The sequence below is a fragment of the Haplochromis burtoni genome, unplaced genomic scaffold, assembly GCF_018398535.1.
Source record: "Haplochromis burtoni strain Fernald_Lab_line unplaced genomic scaffold, NCSU_Asbu1 Contig_464, whole genome shotgun sequence".
Classification (NCBI taxonomy): Eukaryota; Metazoa; Chordata; class Actinopteri; order Cichliformes; family Cichlidae; genus Haplochromis; species Haplochromis burtoni.
In genome coordinates this window covers 35,841-60,641 of record NW_024582825.1, presented here as the reverse complement: position 1 = coordinate 60,641, position 24,801 = coordinate 35,841, and the positions used below count along the sequence as shown (strand labels likewise).

General features: G+C 40.7%; 3 protein-coding genes across 3 annotated transcripts; 1 reads left to right on the top strand and 2 right to left on the bottom strand.

Moving 5' to 3' along the window:
• Window positions 1-1,838: 1,838 nt before the first annotated feature.
• Window positions 1,839-6,909, bottom strand: LOC102299037 (SUMO-conjugating enzyme UBC9). The gene is made up of 7 exons (XM_005946190.3): window positions 6,561-6,909; window positions 6,224-6,309; window positions 6,015-6,098; window positions 5,138-5,210; window positions 4,187-4,296; window positions 3,875-3,954; window positions 1,839-3,320 (listed from the first exon to the last, which is right to left on the bottom strand). Exons 2-7 carry the CDS (start codon window positions 6,287-6,289, stop codon window positions 3,257-3,259), a joined length of 477 nt encoding a protein of 158 aa, XP_005946252.1. The 5' UTR covers window positions 6,290-6,309; window positions 6,561-6,909; the 3' UTR covers window positions 1,839-3,256.
• Window positions 6,910-8,810: 1,901 nt separating this feature from the next.
• Window positions 8,811-12,124, bottom strand: mpst (mercaptopyruvate sulfurtransferase). Its single transcript, XM_005946188.2, has 2 exons — window positions 11,331-12,124; window positions 8,811-10,449 (listed from the first exon to the last, which is right to left on the bottom strand). Exons 1-2 carry the CDS (start codon window positions 11,932-11,934, stop codon window positions 10,151-10,153), a joined length of 903 nt encoding a protein of 300 aa, XP_005946250.1. The 5' UTR covers window positions 11,935-12,124; the 3' UTR covers window positions 8,811-10,150.
• Window positions 12,125-15,130: 3,006 nt separating this feature from the next.
• LOC102298191 lies at window positions 15,131-24,624 on the top strand. Its single transcript, XM_005946187.2, has 4 exons — window positions 15,131-15,482; window positions 18,550-19,012; window positions 19,137-19,538; window positions 19,796-24,624. Exons 2-4 carry the CDS (start codon window positions 18,569-18,571, stop codon window positions 23,693-23,695), a joined length of 4,746 nt encoding a protein of 1,581 aa, XP_005946249.1. The 5' UTR covers window positions 15,131-15,482; window positions 18,550-18,568; the 3' UTR covers window positions 23,696-24,624.
• Window positions 24,625-24,801: the final 177 nt, after the last annotated feature.

Below are 24,801 nucleotides of genomic sequence, written 5' to 3'. Positions count from 1 at the left end.
TCTGCTAGCAAACATTAGCAAGAAAAAGAGAAATAATGTTATTTCACCATCTTCTGATCGTCTAGGAGTGGTGAACGGATCAAAGTCACTGAAATTCAAAGGACTCCCCCCCCACCACCACCACTATGGTCAGCACAAACTGCTAACACTAAACAAACCTTGGAGTTAAACCTCAGTTGAGAAAGACCGCACTCTTTTGCTAATGTGTTGGGTTTTTTTTCTAAATGCTGGTCAAACATTAACATGGATACAGGAAAACAAATGAGTCATAAGCAAGTGTGTCAGGCAGTTCGGTTTGTTGCACATTGCAGTGGACATGTCTATTCTGATACTCATACAGTGGTGTGAAAAAGTACCACCTTACTGCTTACACGGGAATTAAGAGGGTGAGTAGCAGCCAGATGCTGCTAATCAAACATACTTGATTAGCAGCAATCATCAGCAAGCGGAGCGCCTCTATAAAAGCAGAGGTTTCCACAGTTTGCTGTTCTGGAGCATTCAGGTGTGTTAACAGGGTGAATGTCATGCCCCCGTGTTGGTCATCATAATAATGCTGATCCAGGATCAACATTGCAACTGACCAATCATGTTGGCTTTGCAATGTGTGTGTGGTGGAGTCTGCTAATTAGCTAATGTCTTGGCTAATGTTAACAGATTACACAATGTCCTTGGTCAGTTTCTCCTGGACCAACATTGTTATGATGTGGAAACAACACCATCACAGGGATATCCAACTGTGTTGACACAATGGCTAGGAGGAAAGACATCGGCCATGATTATAGAGAAGCAACTGTTACTGCCCATCATCGCGGGAAAGGTTATATGGACGTTTCCAAACAACGTGAAGTCGGTAATACTGTAGTGAGAAAGATTATTCACAAGTGGAAAACACTTGACAGTTACCAATTTCCCAGCAATGGACATCACAGCAAATTCAGTCCAAGGTCAGGTTGTGCAATGCTTAGAAGTTAACCACGTAACTGGCAGCAATGTGCTTAACATAAATTTAACTCAGATGTGAGAAGACCTCTGGTAGTTGAGAATGCATTTCAAAGCAGGAAAGAAAGGCGCCAAGTGGTCCAAGCTGCCACAGGTGAGGTGACACAAGGTTGATCCAGGACAAACTTGGCGATGTGATAAGAGCTTTCAACTTTTAACTGCCCTAAACCTGTAGCAGTGTGGTCAGAAGAAACAAACAAGAAAACAAAAAAAACGCTTCGCAACATTTTGATTCCTTTTTTGGTCAGATGAGATCATTCAGAGATAAATTTAAAAAAAAAAAAAAAACCACAGCAGAGGGGAAGCAAAACAAAAGGTGTTAGATTTCTTAAGAATATCATGCAAGACATCCGAGGACATTACACCCTTTCATCTTCTGATGATAATAAGAAAAACATATTGGTCTGCAAAGGAATTGTGCTCCAGATTCACTTTGAACTGTAGTGGTAACGATCCTTGCAAGCAGCAATGAGCCCGGAGAACCAATGAGACGGGCTGGAATCTGTATAATCCCTTTAGGCACTTATTTTCAAATCTCCAAAGAACAACTTTGACTGGCAACTAAAGCACCACAGCTCAGTTTTTCCTGATCATTTTTCAGTAGACTGCATTTTTCTTTCAGCCTGTGATGGTTACAAGCTAATCCATGTCTGGGAAATGGCTGCAAAGGTGTGCAAGGGCTCAAAGATCAACCTCATGCTGGATTTTCCCTTTATTTAAAGCCAGATGAATACAAATTAAAATACTAGTAAATAACAAATTTCATAAATACGGAGACAATAAATGGCCAGACACCCCCCGTTCCCCGAAAAAGAAAAACAAGAGATCTGCAAAAGAAATGTTTTTCTTTGATTTTATTTCACAATTTGATGCATTTAATGTGTCCTTTGTTATAATACCACACACAAATGTCAACTGGCTAAAACAATATAAAACATAACTTCCACAATTTTCCGTTATTTATATTATGTACATGCACTCATATATTTAGAGGCAAAGAAAGAAAAATATCTCAGGCCATCTCTCACTCTCAAGTGCACTTTCATTTATCTTCTTTGCTGGCTGAGAGGCCATTCCAATGAGGATGCTTCAGTTTTTCCACGTGGACTTGAGTTTGGACTTTTTTTGTGAGCACTGTGGCATAAAATAACTGGGTGGACGGGGCCAAAAACAAACACACAGCAGTAGTTTATAACCTTTACGATGCAACTTTTCTACACAGCATGTTTGGAAGGTGATGACACACTGATGTCAGATGGGCGTAAAGTTTGGTATGGTGACAGTTTCTATTTCAGGTGTTTGTTGTTTTTTTTAACACCATGTGGTTTCACTGCAATAAAAGATTATCAAGGCTCAAGGGAAGAACCAAAGGCCTGACTCAAGTGCCTTATTACTCCAAAGTCAAGCCATGGAGGTTATGTTTTCAGTGTTCAACAGGGGGTATTTGATCCCTATCAAACTTGTTTTGGGAAAACTCTCCAAATACTTTTAGTGGCCTTGGTGGAAGTCTGCACTCTCTCCCCTCCTGTTGCTTCTTGTTACTCTCCTAAGTGCACGGCTTAGCTGAGCACATAAGAAATGCCAGGATTGTCTTTTAGGTGCATTTACCTTTAGATGGTTTTTGATGGGTCACTGTCAGTTTTCTTTAAGTGCTTTGTGCCAGATGGTATGCCCGTGTATTTGTCATGATAATGAAACAGCGGGCAGAGAGAACAAAGGAAGAACAGACAGACTCCTGTTGTGCTTCTGCTTTGTCACAGTGAGAGCCCACATTCATGAAACACTATCTACAGTACTCCTGGCCTCTGATGGTTTGATAAAGCGTGTAAGGTTACCAAAAGGGCAAATCTCTGCTGAACATCACACTGAGTGGGTTGAGCATGATGTCTTACTTTTACAGCTCTGTCAGCACATTAGTCACACGCAGTTTTATTCGAGGCATGACCAAAACTGGATATGGATAGTACACATATTACAAATGTCATACTGACAGCAGGATTATCAGTTATGCACTGAAAATGCATAAAAACTGGATTTTTTTTGAGGACAGGTAAAATGTATGATATTACTGAATTGTCAAAAGAAGGGAAAAGAAAAACAGGCTCACTTGTAGCCTGTATCAAAAAATATATTTAGAATATATTTAGAATACTTAAAAGTGGATTCTTATTGGAGTGGTCCTTCAGGTGCTGCCTGCCACCTGTTTGTGAGCTCTCGGTTCAGGCTGCTCAGGCCGGGTCGAGGCCACCTCTCCGCTCTATGTGGGGGCAAACTTCTTGGCCTGCGCCCTTACCCTCTTCTCGTAGTCCATCCTGTTCTGACTGAATGATCAAACGAAAAGAAAGTGATACAACAGCCTTGCAACCACACTAATAACACATCACTGTTTAAAAAACAGGTGTGATTTCCCCTTAAAGCTTATAACAGTGTTAATATATTAATTTTAACTTGAATACATAAGTGGCCTTTGGCAAATAGAGGCCTGTTCTTCCTGTAAAGAGGCTGGTGCAGTTAAACGTGCACACCTGATAATGTAGAGAGCTAGCATTTCAACTTCAGGCGACTTTTGGCTTTACAAAGGGTCGCCACAGCGGGTAGCTCTCCGTGTTTGATTTAGCAGATATTTTTACGCCGGATGCCCCTCCTGATGCAACCCCAAAAGAATGTCTATCTCTGGGGATCAGTCACTTGTTAGGCTAATTTGCAAACCGCAATCACGTAAAAAGCAAATGTGGTTGTTAGTAGTTATCATGTCGCTATCAAATCACATGACATTACTTAATAATATCACAACATTGCTTAATAAAAATAAAAAAATTCTTTCTTGATTCTTTTTTTGTAGGATCCACTGAGTAAATCAAACAACCACACTTACCAGTAAATTGTGTAAGCTTCCGCTTGTGCTGGATCTTGAATGTTGGGCTCATTCAGCAGCTCCTGGATTCCCAGAAGAATCTAAAAAACACAGCAATACAACCATAAATACATATAACTTAAAAGCAAAGCAGCCAACTCCAATGCCATTAAATTGAATCATTACTAAGGAACAGAGGGCTGTATAGAGAAATTACAGATGCCCTCCTTTTATGCTCCAACACTGTTAAAGTAATTGGAGTAGTCACAAAAACAAATCTGCATTCGTGGTGAATTATGGAGGACGGGACTATGAACACAGGAGCCTTCAAACCTGTTTGATGGTGATAGCAGGTCTCCAGTCTTTGTCCTCCTCCAGGATGGACAGACACACAGTGCCTGATGGGTAGACATTTGGGTGGAATATCGGTGGCTCAAACTTGCCTGAGGACAAATTATTGAAGACAAAGTCGTACAATCAAGCACGGGAACACTGACGATATTGACCACAAAATACATTAGAATCACTATAAGAAACCATCATTATTTGGAACTAAAATCACAAGAGGCTGTGTGAAAGTGAATTTACACAATAGTGTTATTTTCCTTTAATTTTGTCTCAGAGATCAAAAACAGGCCTTTGAGTAAATCATGGGATTGTAGCGCTATCGTAGCACTGTTTCCTAACATCAGAGAGGGAAATTCAGGCATATAATATACAACATGTGATTCAGAAGTTAACAGTACAATGACACCAGGGAATTCTGGGATTGAGCTTTGGTTATACACTTTCAAATCTTATGTTGTGACTAAAAACATGACGCTGTCTTCTATATGTAGAGATGATAGTTATTTATCTTAGAGTCATGCTTTGACCAAAGCAGTTCACTGACCACACCGGCTTCGTAGCCCGACGCTGTTTTTAACGTTTCTGCTTCGGCTGTCTGTAACTTTCCAACATCAAACATTACACTGAGCCCGTCCTTTTTCTAACCATGTATCTTTTTCATTGTCCAAATGGATTATTTCTGCTACAAAAGCTTTTATATTTTCAAATAAAGGAAAACTACAAGTTATTTTATTTGTTTGCAGTGTTTCGTGCCATTGCTATAAACTTTCCTTTAATCCTGTTCTCTTTTTGTCTCTAATGTGTGACTTTCTGTATGAATTTAATGTTCTGCTTTTTTCACTCGCTTCTGTAAACCCTGTTTTTAAAGGTGCTGTTTGAGTTAAATTGTTATTATTATTACATACCGAGAGTGGAGAAGAGATAAGAGGTACTCACATTTGGGTGGAGATGAAGGGTAGTCATCCTTGAACAGCATTCTGAGTTTATACAGTCCTCCTTCCCACAACGTCTAACGAAGAAGAATGAAAACAACTGTGTAAGCAAAGTAACTAACAACATTCCAAGGTTATTTAACAACAGCAAAGGAGCGTTACAAAAGTAACTGCATAAACAAAAAATTTCTAAACTGGCGTTTTCATTCAGCTCATCTTTTTATCCCCATTCTTTGGGAGTACAAGAAAAATACATACAATGTTTTAAAAGCATAATTTCATAGATGTTAACACTAACTTTACCATCACAGTAATTGTCGCCACTACTTGTAATACTCTTGACTGTAAAGTTTTGCTATTAAAGCTTGTGAAGAAAAGCAATGTTACTTTTTATTTGAGAAAAGAGTGGCTTGAAGTTGTTTTGATGATTTAGCCTATGTGTAGTACTTCCAAAGAGAACCTCGAATAGAAGCACATTACTCAGTTTTTGTGTCAAATGTATCTGATCAGCAATGAAGACATCCTGTAATTTAGCAGGTTTCTGTCCTGCATACAAAACTGTAGTTATACTAAAGCATAGCACAGATTTCTACTTATCAAAAACACAAGAACATGTAGAGATTTCAGACAAATAAAAGAGGAGACTGTAATTGCTCTCACTGAACTAGGATTCCTGGTGCTTACATGCATGGGCACGTGCAAACGGCTCAGTGTGATCCGGTTTGGTACTAATGTGCAGACAGGTTGGGTAATAAAGTTGCTGAAGGAAATGGGGTTTGCATTTTATGTGTGTGCGAACAAAGTTTGTGCTTAAAATCCAGCATCTTAGAAGGCCTCCTGCTGGTTATTTCCTACTCTACATCCAGCTCCAGGTAACTTACTCCTTTCTTCCCTGGGATGGCACACTCCCAATTCATCAGGTTCATGGTCCCATCTGGATTCTTAGTGGGAACAGCAACAAATCCCTGTGGTTTACATGACACGCAAAACATCAGCTGCCAACCCGAGTCTGGTTTGTGTTAGAAACACTCACAACAGTTAGTTTCAAAAAACACTGGACATGAAGTTGCTGCAGATGACAGATGCTTACAAAAGGGTGGTCTTTTCTCCAGGCTTTGCGCTCCTGGGACAGTCTGCTAAGAGCGATACCAGACATTGCTGCTCATCAACGCCCCCCTGTGGAAAAACAACCCCAAAACAAATTGATTAAATGCGAATCGTTAACAGGCGGGTAATGTCCTTGTTTCTACTAAAACGGCGACACATGTTTAGCTTGTTATTACCACAAGTATGACTTGTTTATGAGTCCTGCTGTAACGCAACGGTAAGTACAGGTGAGCTCCCACAATGCTAACAAACGCTACACATGAATCACCTCGCATTACTGTGGGTCCACTGTCTAATAACATCACTTCTCGTAAACTCACCTCGTGTTTTATTTGACTAAATACCAAAAGTGAAGTTATATAAGTCTCAAAGGTGGCTTGTTTGCTTCGCTAATGCTAACGTTGCCCCCGTTACGACGGCGACCGAAAAAAAAAAACACACCCTTCGACGGTAAAAAAGAAAAAAACAAATACAACCGGGCTAGCTAGGCTACTAATGACCAAACCGGAAGAACAGTTTCTTTTATCAACATTACTAAAAACACTTTACTCAGATTACACTGAAGGAATTTTTCCCACAGTTTTGTAAAACAATGTGAGTCTGAAAACCGTTTCGACTTGCTAGCCTATCGCGAGGAAGGACCCCAATTTGTTTATCTCGTTAGGACCTTCAGGCAGCGTAACGGGCAGCCTAGTGACACCCATCAGAGATGACGTGATGCGTAGTTCACAGCCGTCTAGTGATTTAATCCTTTTGAGTCACGTCCAAACCCAAAATGTATCACCAGTCACGTCACAATTTTATATTTACCTTAATAAAAACCCACCTTTGTCTGACTGATATTCATATCACCTGGATAGCATCGTTACTATCAGTGATAGTTTTATTGTGCACCATCCCATCATTCAAATCAAATCAAATCACTTTTATTGTCACATCACATGTGCAGGTACATTGGTACAGCACATGTGAGTGAAATTCTTGTGTGCGAGCTTCACAAGCAACAGAGTTGTGCAAAATACAATAATGTATACATCTGAAACTAATAAATATATGTACAATATATAATAGTATATGCATTTCTGGATGTGTATACTAAATATTTTTCTACGTGTGTGTGTGTGTACACATATTTTACAAATTAAATAGAGTCAACAATAAATAAAATATATAAAAATATACAGAGTTGAGACATGTGCAAAATATCTGCTTATCTGATGCATGATAAGCAGGGTATTGCAGATGCACCTCTCCCAGTTTTATCTTGTGTGATCCGAAGATCTTTCCAGGACAGGTGAAACCTGCTATTTGTGTCTCTACCTGCTGGTCTTCATAAATCTTTACATGCCCAGGAAATGTCCCAGGGAAAGCTGGCACCTTTCAGTGCACAAGCTCTTGAGTTCCTCATCCTATGGACAAAACTTATGCTTATGCTTCAGCGGGAAATATATATTGTAATGTAAAATCTAACCTAACGTGCACCTCCTGAAAAATGTAACTACAGTTCCAGTTAATGCAGCCCAGAACTACTGTGATTGGCCTGTTCAGCATTGTTGACTTCTCCTGAGCATTTCCAGCTTGTAATTTGCTGCAGTATGAAGAACAATCATAGCATTGATAAAAGGACTCACAAATATCAGATTCCTGGAGGGAGATTGCTGAAAGATCCAGAATGCACATGAAGGAAGGTACAAAGTAGAAAAACCTGACAACCGCACAATAATTAACAAGTAATGCACCACACATGAACATAAATGAAGACAAACACGTCAGCCACTTAGGAAGTTGATTGTAGGCTCTCCAAAGACTCCCCGCAGAAATCCAATTAGCAAATTTTGTTTTTCTTCCTTATGAATCTTTACAATAGATTCATTTAACCTTCATATGATTTCATGTAATCTACATCACAACATGCCTTTTAGGTCAATATATATTAATGAGGGTCAAAATAAAGAGCAAGAGTGATGTATCTGCTGCCAGTTGCAGAGCGGAAAGTTTGATTCATTTTTAGACAATGCGTTCAGCTGCTGCCTCATCTTCAGCCTGAGAAGAATCATTTCAAATGAGCTGTTCGTTCCTTTTCGCCCAGTTGGAGCGCTCTTTTATTCCGGACTCGGCATTTTTCTTTTTTTTACCTCACTGAGACATAGCAACAGCTGACATCATACAGAGTGGCTAAGATTACCCCTTTGCTACATTGTTAATGAGAAACAAAGTGCTACTCGAGGAAGAATAGAGTTGGAATAAATATATACTCTGATCAGTTTTTTATGAAGCTTTCAAAATAGCAGTCCTCATGATTGATTTACTGATTCTTTCTCAAACTGTAAATGCGTATTAGTGCATTTACACTTCCTGATGACCTACATGGTGTGCACAGAACAGCTGCACGTAGCTCATCCTGGCGTGAGCTATAATCCATAAACTTTATTTTGGCAATCGGGCATCTTTCCAGACACCTCATATAAAACTGCAGGAACCGGCTCAAACTGGTTTTCATTTCCTCTGTGTCAGCAATCTTTTTTTTTTTTTCAAAAACGCTGTGCATGTTTTAGAAAAAGTGTATTAAGTACTTTTAATTAGATTTTTATTATTATTATTTCTTCTTGGGTGCACACTAAATGAATTACAGTGACTTACGTTTTCAAAACTTGCAACTTTTACACAGTCCGATCAAGTGAAAGCAAAAAATCAAGACATTTTAACCTACCCCCCCCCCAAAAAAAAAAAAAGAAAAAAACAGGATCTGAAACAACCTGTTTCCTACAACCCTGCGAGGTCACCTGAGGAAGCTATATCTGATCAACAGTGAATTTTGCCCTGTGTGGCCTTCTAACAAAGCTAAATATTTACTTTACTGGTTACCCAATGCACGTTTTCCTCCACCTTGTGAGCTAGACTTACTTTTAAAAGAAAAAGAAGATACCTGTGGTGGTACCCCATCAAAACGGAAGCACATAACATATTCAGGTTATTGTAATGGAATTCTAATGCATCACTTTTGGTTAAAGAAAGAACCAAAACAATACATATGAAGTGAAACTTTAGAATGTTACATTTGCTTAAAACATTAATTATTAAATTATTTGAAAGGTTTCTTACAGCTGAGGAACCTTACAACCTATAGTGTGTATAATATACTCGGGGGGGGGGGAAGGATGTTAAGGCGTAGGTTTAAAGTTCAGGCACAATCTGCTGTCCCCGTGTTGGTGCTGTTCCTACAGCATAATAATGCATGTTGCTTGAGGACCATCAGCGCAAGTGACCAGTTACAGCTCTGCGACTTTGAGAAATAAGATGGGGGGGAAAAAAACAACATTTTTTATTGAACTCTAACCTTTAAAACTGTGTAAAACAAATATGGGTGTGTCATGGGGGAGATGCAGTGGTTAGAATTGGTGCCACATAACAAGAAGGTCCTGGGTTTGGACCGACCTCCTGGGGGGAGTTTGGGTGTTATTCACCTGTTTTTGTGGGTTGTCTCCAGCTTTCTTTCGCAGTCCAACAGTCCTAGGCTAACTGGCAATTCTAAATGTGCCGGTGCGAACATGACTGGCCGTCTGTGCTGCTTAGCCTTAGACCTATCGAGGGTGTTCTTTCCGCTTCTTGTCTTGACACCTAGGCTCTTGTTAACCCAAAGCAATTTGTCTCCCCTGCATAACATTTGTGAAAAAATATGGTCCTAACCCTAACTAAACGGTTCAAGCCAACCAACTTGCCAGATTGCTCTTTGTCACTTCACATGACTTTTGAAAGCCAAAGTCTGAAAGCAATCACCTCACACATCTATGCAACTGGTCATTTGCGATCACAGTCCTTGAGCAACACTGTGATGCTGTGGGAGAAACACCAACACGGTCAGGTCAGATACACCTGTAGCTTAGCTCTCTCTAAAGAAGTGACTTTCCCCTCACGCCTTCTTTCCCTCCCCCTCTGAGATGATAAGTTCTGGTGATGCCTTTTGAAACCACTCGCACCAGGAACCATCATAAAGGCAAACCCCGGGATGCCCGAGCAGGTGGGCGGCCAGAATGACTTGACACGCTGTGACGCCTGAGCCGCAAGAAGCCCAGAACGGTCGGGTCATGTCCACCCCTGCATCCTTGAAAATCTCAGCCAGGCTCTCGGTATCCTTCACCTTTCCAGAGGGATCCAGTAAAGTTGTATATGGTATGTTGATCGCTCCGGGGTAATGTCCAGGCAGTATGTCTGTGACCGGGAGAAAGAAGAGTGAGAAATTTAGGGGACGTATCAACATGTGACAGGTTTTTATCTTAAATTTCTTCCATAGCTTTTAGCAGCATCTCCTGGACATCATCAGTGGACGTTTGCTTCAGTGAAAACCACCAAGATAGAAGCTGAGCACACAGTATCTGCTGGTTATCTGCACGTGGCTCAAGAGCTGTAATTGGCAGCTGAAATAAAATTTGGGTGATGGCTTTCTACATGGCTCACAGTTTCTATCAGCAGCTTTTTTTGTGTAATAAAAAAACAACCTACAGAGACTCTTCAATAATATTTGTTTTTTAGTTATCAATTATCATTAGATTTTTTTTCTTTTCATTTCACATTCCGTACCTACTTCAGATTTTACTGTAGTTTAAGTTCACTATAGTAACCTTACTGAAGAGTTATGTTCAGTGACAAAAAGCAGGAGCAGAGGGCAAGGCCACCACAGGACACGCCTTTGATAACAGCCAAAGGTTTCCAAGATAACAGCCAGTGTATACAGAGTACCTTAAAAACAAAGTACAAGTACCTCTAAAACTCAGTGCTGTTTCAAAGGCAAAGAGTGCTGAAGCTAATTTATTTTCCTGCACTTTGTGTAAAAGTAGCTATTATATAAAAAGTGCTGATATTAGTATTTTTTGAAAGCATGTTCACTTTGGAGTATTGCACACAGCACTGTGTACACGATAAATGACAGCAGCAACATGTGAAGTATGCAGTCTCATCTTTCTTGTTTTGATGCAAAACCCTACATGTTGTATCTTATGCTCAAAGCTGTTTTTAACCCTTGGAGAACTAACACGACTGACAGATAAACTGTTGGCCTCTTCTTAAGTTTAAACGCTTAAAGTCTGACTCACCATCTCGGGGCTCTGGCTCAGTACCCTTGAACCTGCCAGGAGACCTGGCGTCCACAACCTGGACCTGCTTGGTTCTGATGTTTTCCAGCACGTCCTCGTAGCTTTTAACCCACGACTGGTTCAGAGTGGCCTTAAACTCTCTGCTCTCCGGCTTCAAGTACTCGGACGTCACCGGATAGCCGTCAACCAGCCAGTTCTTGAAGCCACCATCCAGCAGCGACACCAAACTGTGCCCGAACAACCGGAACATCCACCACACGCGGGGCGCGCTGTACGCCCCGGTGTCGCTGGTGTCGTACACGACGACGTGCGTGTCATTCCCGATGCCCAGATCTCCCACATATTGCGAAAAGTAGCTGGCAGTTGGCAACATATGATCAAACGCAGAGTTCTTGTCGGAACATTCGTCCAAATCGAAAAAGGACGAGCCCGGGATGTGCTTCTGCGCAAACTCCTCTCTGGTGTTCCGTTTGGCTTTCGGCAGGTACCAAGAAGCGTCGAGAACGCGAAGCTTGGGACCGATCAGGTCATTTCTGACAGCATTTGCCAGCCACTGACCTGACACCAGAGCACGGGTCTGAGCCGCCATGACGAGCCTCTGCATGAAATACAAACCCGGAGCGCTAGAGGGAAGTCACTGTGCACTTTTGTTTTTGAGGAGCGAACAAGTTCGCCACGTAAAGATCATTTTGAGAATAAAGTCGCAATTTCGAATTACAGTCATAGATGAAGACGGTTAATTTAAGACTAACCGCCTGTTCAGCTGCTCATTAACGGAAATATCTAATCATCCAATCACATGGCAGCAACTCAGTGCACACAGGCATGTAATGTAGGCATGCTCAAACTAAGCCAAATGGGGATGAACGTTTAATTCAAGTGACTCTGAATATTAATGACACACTGGTTGGTCTTAGTATTTCACACACTGCTAATCTGCCCACCTGAGTACAGCTGCTGACCATTTCCATTTTTGACCATAGTGTACCCACCTTGTGGCGACAGCAAGTAAACGCACCACATCACAAACCCGAAATAATCTCAAACTGGTTTCTTGAACATAACAATGCATTGATTGTACTCCAAAGTCATCACATCCTTTGGTATGTGGTGGAACGGGAAGGTCACATCATGGAAGTGCAGCAACGTTGTGACCCTATCATGCCAATAAGGACAAAAAAATCTGGACTTAAATCAAAGAATCAGAAGTGTCGTAACTTTTAAATTAGAGTGTTGGAGCACTAGAATAGCTTCAGTGTCTTTTCCAAGAGCTATTTCCTATTTTGGTGTCGATGATGGTGATGCAGTGCTGCGTAACATGATGGTCCTCCCATAGAAGGTCTGCTGGGCTGAGATCTACTGACTGAAAAGCCTAATTTTCATATTCATTAAACCACTTCCTGACATCTCGTGCTGTACTTGTTGAAGACATTGCTTCCACCAGGATAGAAATGATTCATCATGTAAGACAAAGATGACCACTCAGGACACCTTTGCATTGATTTGCAGTCACCCCTTGCTGTTAGGTAAGAGTGTTAATCATTTTAGATCACTGGCCATATACAGCTCAGTTTCATCTCAGGTAGACTGGACCAGTAAATCAAAAATTACCAGACGCTAGAAGATGTAATTAATTTCTTTTAAAAGTATTTTTCTTATTTAACAAGTAGTTCATTGAGAGAACAGAAGATGGAGAGCCTGAGATGTCTTAAGGAACATCTTTAAGTGCACTTAAAAAAAAAGCCACTTTTTCTACTGTTACAGCGGAAATGTGGAACCTCTAAATTCACATGTAGAGTTTCTGCACTGAAACAACAGTATTTATATAACTCATTTAGATACAGACATACTTTTCATTGCATCAGTTCTTATAAATACTGGCATATTAGTACTTTTTAGCAATGCAATCGAATCAATGATTCTCTTTTGAGTTATGAATAATTGTCTTTATCAAGCACAAAACATCTTATGTATCTAATATTCATGTGAAAATTGCCCAATAAATACTTTCTTGCTTTCTGAGTTTAAAACCGAGGTCACAATGAACTAAAAAACCTCAGAGTCAGATTTGTAATCAGATTTTATTTTTATCATTCATAAATCACAAATAAAGATGATAATCATTTCTAAATAAAGTTGTGTCACTTCTTATTTATCCTCAAAGCTTGCTTTTAGCCTCTGAGAACCTCTCAGATGAGGAAATACACAATGGTGCTGGCATCATGTGAGCAGCCAGCATCATGTGACAGGCCGTCACACTGGAGCCACAAAGCGGCTCACTCAGGTCCACCTGTGACCTCAAAGAGCTGCTTTAGCTCCTGCGTGGAAAGCATCATGCGGTCACTATCAAGGCAATTGGAAGAAAATGCATGAATTTGGAGTCTGGGATGCGACCTGGTTGGACGCCTGTAGGATAAAACACTAGTTTACATTTCTGCACACATCTGTGGCGCTGCTTAGTCAGGCATCCACACACTTTACATTTCCTGCAAACTCTTTTTCATAATCAGCATCACATGAAACCGTTTATGGTAGTTCCCCTTACAGAATGTCTCACAGTCTTGTTGAGTGTTGATATACTGTAGGTGGTATTGCTGCAAAAGTGACACTGCATCTGTTTTCTTTTTACATTCAACAGTAAGAGCTCTGAGTTTTAATGATAAAGAAAATTTCCATCACTCATGTTCTGAACAGTCTCCAGAGTTTGGTGACTTCGTTGGGACTCTCTTTTTTTCTCATAGGATTGATGCTAGTGCAGCATTCGTGTCTTTATTCAATAACCTAATAATACTTTAATAATCTCAGACACTGCAGGTGACTTTCTGTATTATTCTACAGTTTTTATGCTTCAATCTTTGTTTTTAGCCATTTGTTACGTACAGGTCGTCCACAGGTTCAGTCCTGTCTGCTGTGCTGTATGTATTTAATTAAAAACCGGTCTAATTAAATACATATTAAAGCATGGCGAGGGGATGTATTTAAATGCACATTTCATTGAACCTTACTGCAATGAAATAATCCATAATTGTGCATGGAAATGCTGTCTTTGTGAGATTATGGCAACATAGACAGTAGTATGTTACTGTTACTATCCTTTTTTTTTAGAAACATCTATGCCGGTTTCTTAACAGTGAAAGAAATCCAACAGTCTCTCTGGATCATTTCTATCCAGAAGATGGAACTCTTCTTATGCAAACACATTTTGCGCAAAGACAAAAATCATCGGACAAAACATGTGGTGATAAAACATCTGGTGACAAAAGGTCATCATTTTGTCATGCTGTAGTTCCACCTGGTGACTAAATTGTGACATCTTGTCTGGTGAGAAAATGTCACTTTTTTTCAAAAGCAGATTTTCTCTTATAATTTTCATTTGAAAGGAGAAAATCAGAGCTCCTAAAACTCCTAAAGGGATAAAGATTGAAGGGGATGATGATGCACAAAGCAAGCAAAAACACGATCTGTAAATGTCTAGTTGCATGAAAAATATCCTCACATTATTTTCACATGCAATATAACAAAGTGGTCATATAACTTTTCCTGTGAGCTTGACTATATGTGATCATTTTTTTAATCTCTACTTATTTCCCATACTCGTCACAAAATATTTATGATCTACAAAAAACTGCATATATATTACATTCGTGTGAACAGAAAAGTGCAAACACACACACACACACACACACACACACACACACACACACACACACACACACACACACACACACGGCGTAAAGCAGAAGTTGATCCCGGTATAAAAAAGGGGCACACCGTTAATGCAGATGTACTGTTGTCTGCTATACTAATACAAACTGCTGAATCTCTCACTTCCTAAGACGCTACCTGATAAAACTCCAGGAATTACTTTCCTGAGTGTATTTGGCAGTTTTTGCTGCATTGTGAGGGTCCAAATTGTGTGAGAAAGGATTAAAAAAAAAACACTAGAGAAGAACCACTGAGGGCAGAGAGCACGAGGACGACTGAGTGAGAGGCATTGAGAGGTAGAGAAAAGGGACAGGCAAGAGACTAAATTGCTTAATTGGAGTCACAGCCTGTGTGTTATAGACAAAGCCTTGTCTCTCCAGTCCAACCAAGTTTTATTTCCACTGAGTGGTCTTCCACCCTACCAGCTGGCCAGATCTTCATAGCGAGGTAAGTTTATTTTATTCTAAATAAAATGTACAGGTGAATAAAGGTAAAGGGTTCATGTTCTGGTGTTTATGGAGCAGTTTTCTACTGCTACTGCACTCAAAGCCCTTCAAATATGATGAGGAGATAATGATTTGATTTGTATTGATGCAGTTACATGTACAGCATACAGCATACTAACGTCTAAGGTGAATTGAAGATATTTCTGAAGTACTGACCCTTAATGCACAGACTTCAATATTAAGAAATGTTATAAAATCAATTTTTTGTGGATCATTTTCTTCAGATAAGCTTTTGACAACTATTTCTGTGGCATGAGTTTTGTACGTTTTTGGAAATAAATAGTGCTTCAGAGGCTTAAAAAATATCTTTTTAACACAATTACAATAACCTTTGTTATATTTTGGTTTCCTCTGCAGAAATATTAACAAAATAACACCCACCATTTGGCATAACCAAATGAAAATCTTATAAGAGATGAACTATAAGGCCAAAATGTCTGTAAGTGAGTTGATCTGAAAAGCAACATTTTCTAGTTTCTTAAACTAAACTAAATTGTGGTTCAACTGAAATCCAGGCCCTGCCTCTAAGAGCTTTGCTGGTGACCCAGTATGTGATGAGGTTAAAATAATAGATTTTTTTTATTCTTAATTCGTTTAGATTTTTTCAAAAATAATGTTACTGTTGCTTTATTGCCCATCAGTTGGCTATTTCTACTCTATGATGTAACACACAGTAGTAGTTCTGGTAGCTGAGCTTTTGGAATCACAAGACCTGCTTCCCTGCAGAACCCAAATCCATCAGATGGAACACAAGATTCGGATAAAGGACAGACAGCCAGCATTGTGTGGGTGATTCAAACTGATGGGACCAATCAGGAGATCTAATCTAATCTAATTTCCCAAAAAGTCATTTGGCGAGGGACATGTTTCCTTGACGACCAGCAACAAAAAAACCCTGGCCAACTTAAGTTAGGGAAAGGGAGTAACTGCTTTCACGTGTGAGCAGATGAGCTTAGTTATGAGCCATTACAAGGCTCTGTATAGCTGTAGAGTGCTGGGGGTATTGTCTAATACAGAAGTAAAATCTGGATGCATTCCATTCATGTTTACCTCATTGAAGCACAAGGAAATCTGTGTTTCACTCAGCAGGCTCTTAAACATAAATCAGATAATTCACTTACAGGCTCCGCTAATGTGAGAATGGTTGGACATCATGTGAGGAAACCGTAAAGGGAAAATGTTCTGTTATACAGTAGCTATATGGACAAATACACTGCGGTGTGCCCGTTTGTGTAGTTTGTGTTACATGTGAGATCTGAGGTGTAGTTTGCCAATAAAAACTGTGGAACAAAACAGCTGTTAAAGCGAATTGTTAAATGTTGTCATTTTTATGCTTACCATCTCTACGTTGTTTCATCACAGAGTTAAAACAATGTAGAGATGGTAAGCATAAAAATGACAACATTTAACAATTCACTTTAACAACAGCAGTAATATAGTGATATATTGGAATATTGTAATATATAGAGTAATATTTTGGAATATTCATCATTCTATGTTGATAAGCTAACATTTTCTAATCAGTACAAACACAAAAGGCACAGCTTAGGGTACAAGCTCTATACAAAAGATGCAATGTCACATATTTGTTTGTCAAGCTCTGTTTAAAGTTCCTAATTTTACCATTATGGATGTTAGCTAGCTTTGATAGAAGTTACATCCATAGCAGGGCCCTCGAATGGTAAGAGTTATGTCAGGGGTGTTCACGTGGTTCATGTAGATAGTTCCCTGGAGTGCTTAGCAGAAAATAGGAACATGTGAATATAGAGAGACAGAACTGGTAACTGGTAATTAATAATTATAAATACATTGATCTACAAAAGTTTTAATACCACATGTGTATGTAGTTAAATGTTGTGTTAGAAAACCTTACCTGATTACATATTTAAGGTGGTATTACCCCACGTCTTCAGTCTCAGCTGACTGCAAGGCCAGGACCCAAGGAACTGACCTCCCAGTCCATTGTTCCCTCAGTGGTGCTGGTTTCAGTCATTATGCAAATGTACAGTTTATAAGATTGGGGAAACCTGCAGTCAGCTGAGACTGAAGAAGTCACTTGGATGAGTGATGAAACGCTTGTCCCACAAAACGCTACGTCCAGATGAACAGAATCAACTTTTGGGGATTTACTTACCTGGATGATTGAGCATGCATCAATATGATATCCAACTGCCTCTCTGAGACCAATTATAAGATATTCAATGTTTTTGGGAGAAAAGCAGAAATGACGTCTCTTCCTGTCTTGCTCCTGTGACCACATTTTTAACATTTTGGTGGATCTGAATCTCCTCTTTCTGTCTCTGATTGATGGATACTTTTACAACTTGTCTTTCTCTCTTAGACTGACAGTTGAATATGATTATAGAGCCCTCCTTGAAATGAATCTACACACATTTTCACCCTCTTTAAACCAGTTCATCCATCTGCATTTCATTATCCTGAACTGTCTGAGATTTTGCATTTGAGGTTACGGTATGGGAACAAAAACATACTTTTAGGACAGTTATCCCAGGTCAGGTCATACTCCAGCTTAAACAAATCATCACAGCTTCAAGTATTTAAGCTGCTGTTCCCAGTTTTAAATTGTGTTAATCTGCCAATTTTTTAAACACACATACTGAAGGTCTGCTGTGTGTTGCTGGAGAAGTCCAGCAGTAGCAACAAGTTCTCCAGAAAGTGCATAGTTTAGTTACTTTTTCAAATATCTAGTTATAAACCAAACCTCTAGATCCTTACAAAATGTGATTTAAAAACTGCTTTTGACTTTTGACTGTCATATTACTGAGACATACTGTATTACAAAGTAACTGTGCTGCAAGAATAGTGTTCTACAGCTTTTACGTCAGCCCCATTTGTTTAAACTAAATCCATCAGTCTTCTGACTTGATAAATGTGCACAAGTATTGGTATCTGGTTCTTTTTGTCTTGGTTCTTTGCATGCTTGGAAAATCTCACAAAGTACCTGGAACGGTCATGGACTTTCTCTCTTTTTCTTTCTTTTTGTCAAGCCTCCTCTGTATTAACAGGATGACCCTTCTCGACTACCCCATTCCAGATCTGGATGTTACCTTGCAAGAAGTGAGCCGTGTTCTGCAGCTTACTTTAGGTCCCGATCTTTACCCAGAGTTCAAAAGTACGTTGCAACAACAAAGAGAGCTCCTTGAAGAAGCCCAGCAGAAATTAGCAACCAGTGCTGCAGGCCAAGAGAACTGGGTGACAAAGCAGTTCAAACGAGGTCTGTTGTCTTGTGCTGACCCTCTCCCCATCTCCACAGCACTCCCTGTAGTTCTTCTTCCATCTAAAGCAAAGAAATGTAACCAGCTTAGTAGAGCAGCTGCTCTGCTCTGGGCAGCAGCAAAGCTTTACAGTGAGCCCGTCTTATTGGAAGGCAATATTCCAATGGAGCACACCCAGCAGGCTGAAGTATTCGCTGCCACCCGTATTCCTGGGAGGGTTCAAGATGAAATTAAGGTGAGATTAATAGCAGTACAACTATCTTGATGAATCCTAAAAGACTTTATTCTTTATCTATTGATGTACTAACCTACTGAATGTATATCAAATATTTTCTAATCTGTAGTCTTTGTAATTGCAGATCTTCCCTGACAGCCTCCATGCTGTCATTACCTGTGTTGGCGGAGTATTCCCTGTTGACATACTGTGGCGACCGAGCACTGGTGGGCCAGTTTCTGCGCGGTCATTTATTGACATCTATAACCAGCTTGCTCAGGTGATGGATCAACCCAGGGCAGGGAAACAAAATGATCCTTCATCCATTTGCAACCTCACAGCTCTGGAGCGTAAGACCTGGGCTGCGAGAAGGGAAAAGATCCTTGAGGAAGGAGGAACAGCACTGACATCACTGAGGCTGATGGAGAGTGCTATACTTACGCTCTGTCTAGAAGACTATGATGCACCCTCTGAACTGGCTGATATCCTCAATGCAGTGAGGCTGGGAGGAGGAGGACACAATCCATCTCTGAGATACTATGACAAGGTAATGGAGGGAAACTAGAACAAGCTTAGTTCAGCTGTATTAGCTCTTTACTGCGAAACTTTATTATAGTTTTAACAACTGTTAAAAGATTTAAAGCCTCAGAGTAGTAATTAAGAGTTATAATTAAATAATTTGTTTATTGCTTGCTGATTTGTAGAGGACATCCATTCATCCATTTTACACTACTTATCCAATTCAGGGTCAAGGAGGGCAAAGAAACCCAAAATAATCCCTTTCTTTTCTGTGTTTTTTGACAGGTGTTGAACCTGGTTGTGTTCAAAAACTGCACAGCTGGAATGGTGTTTGAGCACAGTGCTGTGGATGGGATGGTGGCTGGGCTTGTGACTGAACATGTGTATGATCTGTCGGAGACTGTTGACTTAAACCCACTGCATACTGGCACTGAAAACATGACTGGATCTGTTGCAGTAAACAATATTAATTCTGTTTGTCCCCATCCTCTAACATTCCCTTTACAGGGTGTAAATACCCCCCAACAGAGCCTCGACTTAAAAACAAACCACCCAGTTCTCACCTTTGACATCTCCTCTTATCCTGATGTCTTCTCTACTCTCAGAGGGCACAGAGGTCTATATGATGCCTGGATCAACTTCTCTTTGCAGCTCTCCATGAGGCAGACCTTTGGGGAAGCTGCTTCAAATCACATACTTGTCACACCTTCCCATATGCGCCACTACAAACATGGTCGTTGTGACCCTACATACTCAATCACCACGCATTCTCGTCAGTTAGTAGGTGCCCTGGCATCCTGCATTGGTCCAGATAACGCCATCCAATACACTACTGACCTACTGCAGTTGTTCCATGTTGCATTTCTGGAGCATAAGAAGCTAATAAAAAACACCAAAAGTGGTCAAGGTGTTGGCCCCCACCTAGCTGCTCTGCGCCGAGCTTTGCCATCTGAAAATCCCTTGAAAAGGTTCCTGGACCCCTTTGGGTGTCCATCTGTGTATCTGACAGGTACAGATCTCATGGAAGGAGTAGAGTGCGGAGTAGGAAATGTCTATGCTCAAGATCAGTTAGCTGTAACCTACCTTGGGAAGAGGGACAAGGTTCGCATTGTGCTTAATGGGAAAGGTAGCTTTGCTCTTGCACTAGACAAGCTCCAACAAAACCTCAAGATGAACCTGAAGTTATTGATGCTTCTAGCTGTTAGATATGCCATTGCAAGTGAAATGGGAGCCCTTGAGTGTCTACTTCAGCAGGGTCAAAGAGAGAAACTTAATGGAGAGAAAATTCATTATCCAGAGAGCACAGACAAAAGCACTGCTGGTAGTACCCTTGGCATGAGTCCAGACTACACTCTAGTGATTCATGGGGGTGCTGGAGAAGAGATAATGCTGAACTCCCAAGTAATAGGGGTCATTGAGTTTGCTCTTCAAACAGCCTTAACTCTTGGATCCCACGTGCTTCAACAAGGTGGCAGTAGTCTGGATGCAGTTCAGAGGTCAGTGGAAGCTCTGGAAGACTGCTTTCTGTTCAATGCAGGTAAAGGTTCTGTATTTAACAAAAATGGTAAAAATGAAATGGAAGCAACCATTGTGGATGGCAGTACAAAGAAGTCAGGATCTGTTGCCTGTGTGCAAAGTCTAAAGAACCCAATAAAAGCAGCCAGGTGTGTAATGGATAAAAGCTCACATGCACTGATCGTGGGAGACGGAGTTGAAGAGTTTCTTGAAGAGCTTGAGGAAAAGCAGAAGCCCGTTGGCCCTGAGTATTTCTACACTGATGTACGTCACAGAGAGTTAACTGCAAAACTCAGTAGTGGAAAAAACTCCAAAAACAATCATCCACAGACAGTTGGTGCTGTGGCCTTGGATCGCTGGAATAGATTGGCTGCTGCAACCTCTACAGGCGGGTTGGTAGGAAAGCTGAAAGGGCGAGTTGGGGACACAGCAGTAGTAGGAGCAGGTATATATGCTGATGACAAGTTAGCCATTACCTGCTCTGGAGATGGGGATGTTTTTTTGAGGAACACAGTTGCTCAGAAAATAGCAAGTCTATACCATCATAAAGGCCACAGCCTTAGGGAAGCGTGCAGAGAAGTGATAGCTGAAGATCTGAAGGAGATCTGTGCTGGAATCATTGCTCTGGACGCTAAAGGTGATGCTGTCATTGAGACAAATGCTGGTGTGATCTTTGTGGCCTCAATGATTTGTGGCATTTCACGAGTAGAGGTCCTCAGACCCCTGAGAGATCCCCCTAATGTTATCTGGGAAACAGATGAGCTTGTTGCTTATCTAAATCCCAAACCCTGGATCCCTGGAGCAACGATTCTGACTAGAAAAACTCTTAGTGGGGCAAGCAGCATCTTCCACTTAGCTACAGCTGATTTTGTTGCTATGCTACAAGGAGCAAGAGTTGTCTCAAACTTGCTATGTGAGCGACTGGGAGTGCAACGTTGTGCCTTGGTATTCAATCCAAGTCCTGGTGAGCCAGCACAAATCAGACTCCTCCCTCTTCATGGCTTAGAGCCAAAATGGCAGCCCCATCTTGCTAGTGAAGAAGAGTTCCATGCTTATAATCCTGGCTATTGCACCTCAAAAAGTGGTCCACGCTGGGATAATGAAACACTGGCTCAGGTTCAAGATAAGATTAGAAGTGCACTGCCAACACCAAATGCACCTTTTTGCTATGATTTTTTGGGGGACCTATCCAATGACAACCTGTTCAGTCGCATTGTTCGTGGGGAGCAGCAACAGTGGAGAGTGTGGGAAGACAGTGAGTTTGTTGCCTTTCTGACACCTTATCCAAACAGTCCTGGTCTAACTGTTGTGGTGCCACGCAAACCTCTGTCCAGTGACATCTTCAAACTGAAGGAACCTGACTACACAGCACTGATCTTGGCCACTTACAAAGTTGCTCGACTGCTGGAAGAGGGGATGAAAGCTCCAAGTGTTGCACTGATCTTTGAGGGATTTGAGATCGACTATGCTCATGCCAAGTTGATCCCTCTGTTACCTTCACCAGATGGCACTAAACCTGCTGAGCTGCAAACAGAATGCTTTCAAAGCTACCCTGGATATGTTTCATCACTGAATGGTCCACCCGCTGACTCTGAAACCCTCAAAACCATCCACTTGAAAATTACCCAGTGCAAGCCTGCTCGTTCCTGGACAGATCCTGAGTCTCACTCCATGGCAGCCATCAAGAGCCAGTGGTATCGAAACCTTTTCAAGATCCAAAACACTCTTTTCCACAGCACAGTGGAATACTTCAACAGTTCCTGCCAGTACGCATATGCTCTGACACCTCTCACCACTGACACCATCTCCTCACCAATGGGCTTGGGTTCTGACTCAGAGCCAGTTTCTGTCAATCTCCTGGGCCAGGGTGTGTACCTTGCTGACTCAATGCAATTTGTACTGGAATACTTCCTTCGCTTCCAGGAAAACCTGCCAGGGACCTACTACATATCTCCCAGCTTCAGAGGGGAAGATCCTGATGCCACACACTTAAACCAGTTCTATCATGTGGAGTGTGAACTGCAGGGTGACATGGACAATGCAATGTCCATAGCAGAGGGATACTTGGTTCATCTCACCAAGTCCATGTTGAAGAAACACTCAGATATAATCCTGAACACTGCTGGGACCCTTGCACATGTCACAGCTCTGCTCAGTAAGCTGGAGGGAAAATCCAGACTTTCAAGAGTCTCTCTAGACCAGTCCATCCCCATGATGCCCTCTGCTGACTGTTTAGAGTGGGTCCAAGATGGTCAGCCGAATTTTGGCAGAAAGTTAACACGTAAAGGAGAGCGGGTTTTAATTGAGAAATATGGTGGAGCTGTTTGGCTGACCGAGATGGACCATCTGGCAGTTCCATTCTACCAAGCATATGTGGAGGGCACTGGGCAACGCAAAGCCAAAGCTGCCGACCTTTTGCTGGGGCTGGGTGAGACTGTAGGTCTTGGTGAACGCCATTCAACTCCTGAGATCGTACAAGAGGCTCTGAGGCATCATGGAGTGTCAGAGAAATCTTATAAATGGTACATTAACATGCGCCAAGTGAAACCACTCCTCACCAGTGGATGGGGTATGGGGACCGAGCGCTACTTGTGTTGGTTGCTCCAGCATGATGATATCAGGGATATACATATCATCCCCAGGATGAAAGGGGTTAAGTACATGCCTTGATTATGAGTTTTCCACATTTTTCAAGCCATTGAAATTGACTTGAAAAATGGCTATAATGCATGTGGAATTGTACCATGAAAATGTTTCAGTAATCCCTAGATTACTAGAATTTTCCACATATATCTTGGACAGAAGAAATCTCTTAGAGCTCCCTTAGTGCAACCTGGTCATTGACACTCTGCAAATTTTTACAACTCCAGCAGAAGCTGTAAAAGAAAAAATATGCATTTAAATGTAGAGTGGTAAGATCACAGCATTAATGTGTGTGGAAATGCATGAACCGTTAATCGATTTTGAATTATGTATACATGTTCTTGTAATGAGACTGATTTTCACTATTGACAAAATCATTATTTACTGGGTTTAAATTGTAGTAAGTAAATACATTTTAATTGAGTGATAATTTGATGACTTTACATAAACGTTGTATACTATTTTAAGTGTCACCTCTTTATATTTTTTCCATGATGTCGTGTTTTTTGTTGTTGTTTCTATCACATTACCTTTTTATGTAAATGTTTTTGCTGAGGTCAAATGGATCGTGACTCACTGATGTTTGCACTCAGTATTATCGATATTCAAAAGAACTATTGGATCCAAAATAAATATCAGTGACAGATTCGTATGGATTACTGATGTATCCAATTGACCCTTTTCATAAGACATCTACATTCTTGAGACTAAGAGATATATGTTTTCATGCCATTGGAGTTTATCAGAATAAAAATCAGAATACGTTAATAATCCCGTTTAAGATAGTTTAATGATATATATCAACTGTTTAAAATGATAACAGTGTCAGCTGCATCAGTGTCATTTGGCAAAGTTGGTTGGATTCACTGATTCTCCAAATAGTCTCACATTGCTCAGAGCTATTTGGTTTATTGTTGATTTAATAAACATTTGTTGATGCAACTAAAAAGATCATGACTTTGATGTTCTTATAAAGTCTTACATACACATGTATGTATGTATGTATGTATGTATGTATGTATGTATGTATGTATGTATGTATGTATGTATGTATGTATGTATGCTGTTCTCCACAATAGAGAAAAATTACAGAAAGTTCTTTCTTGATTGCATTAAAATTGAGTGCATCAGTT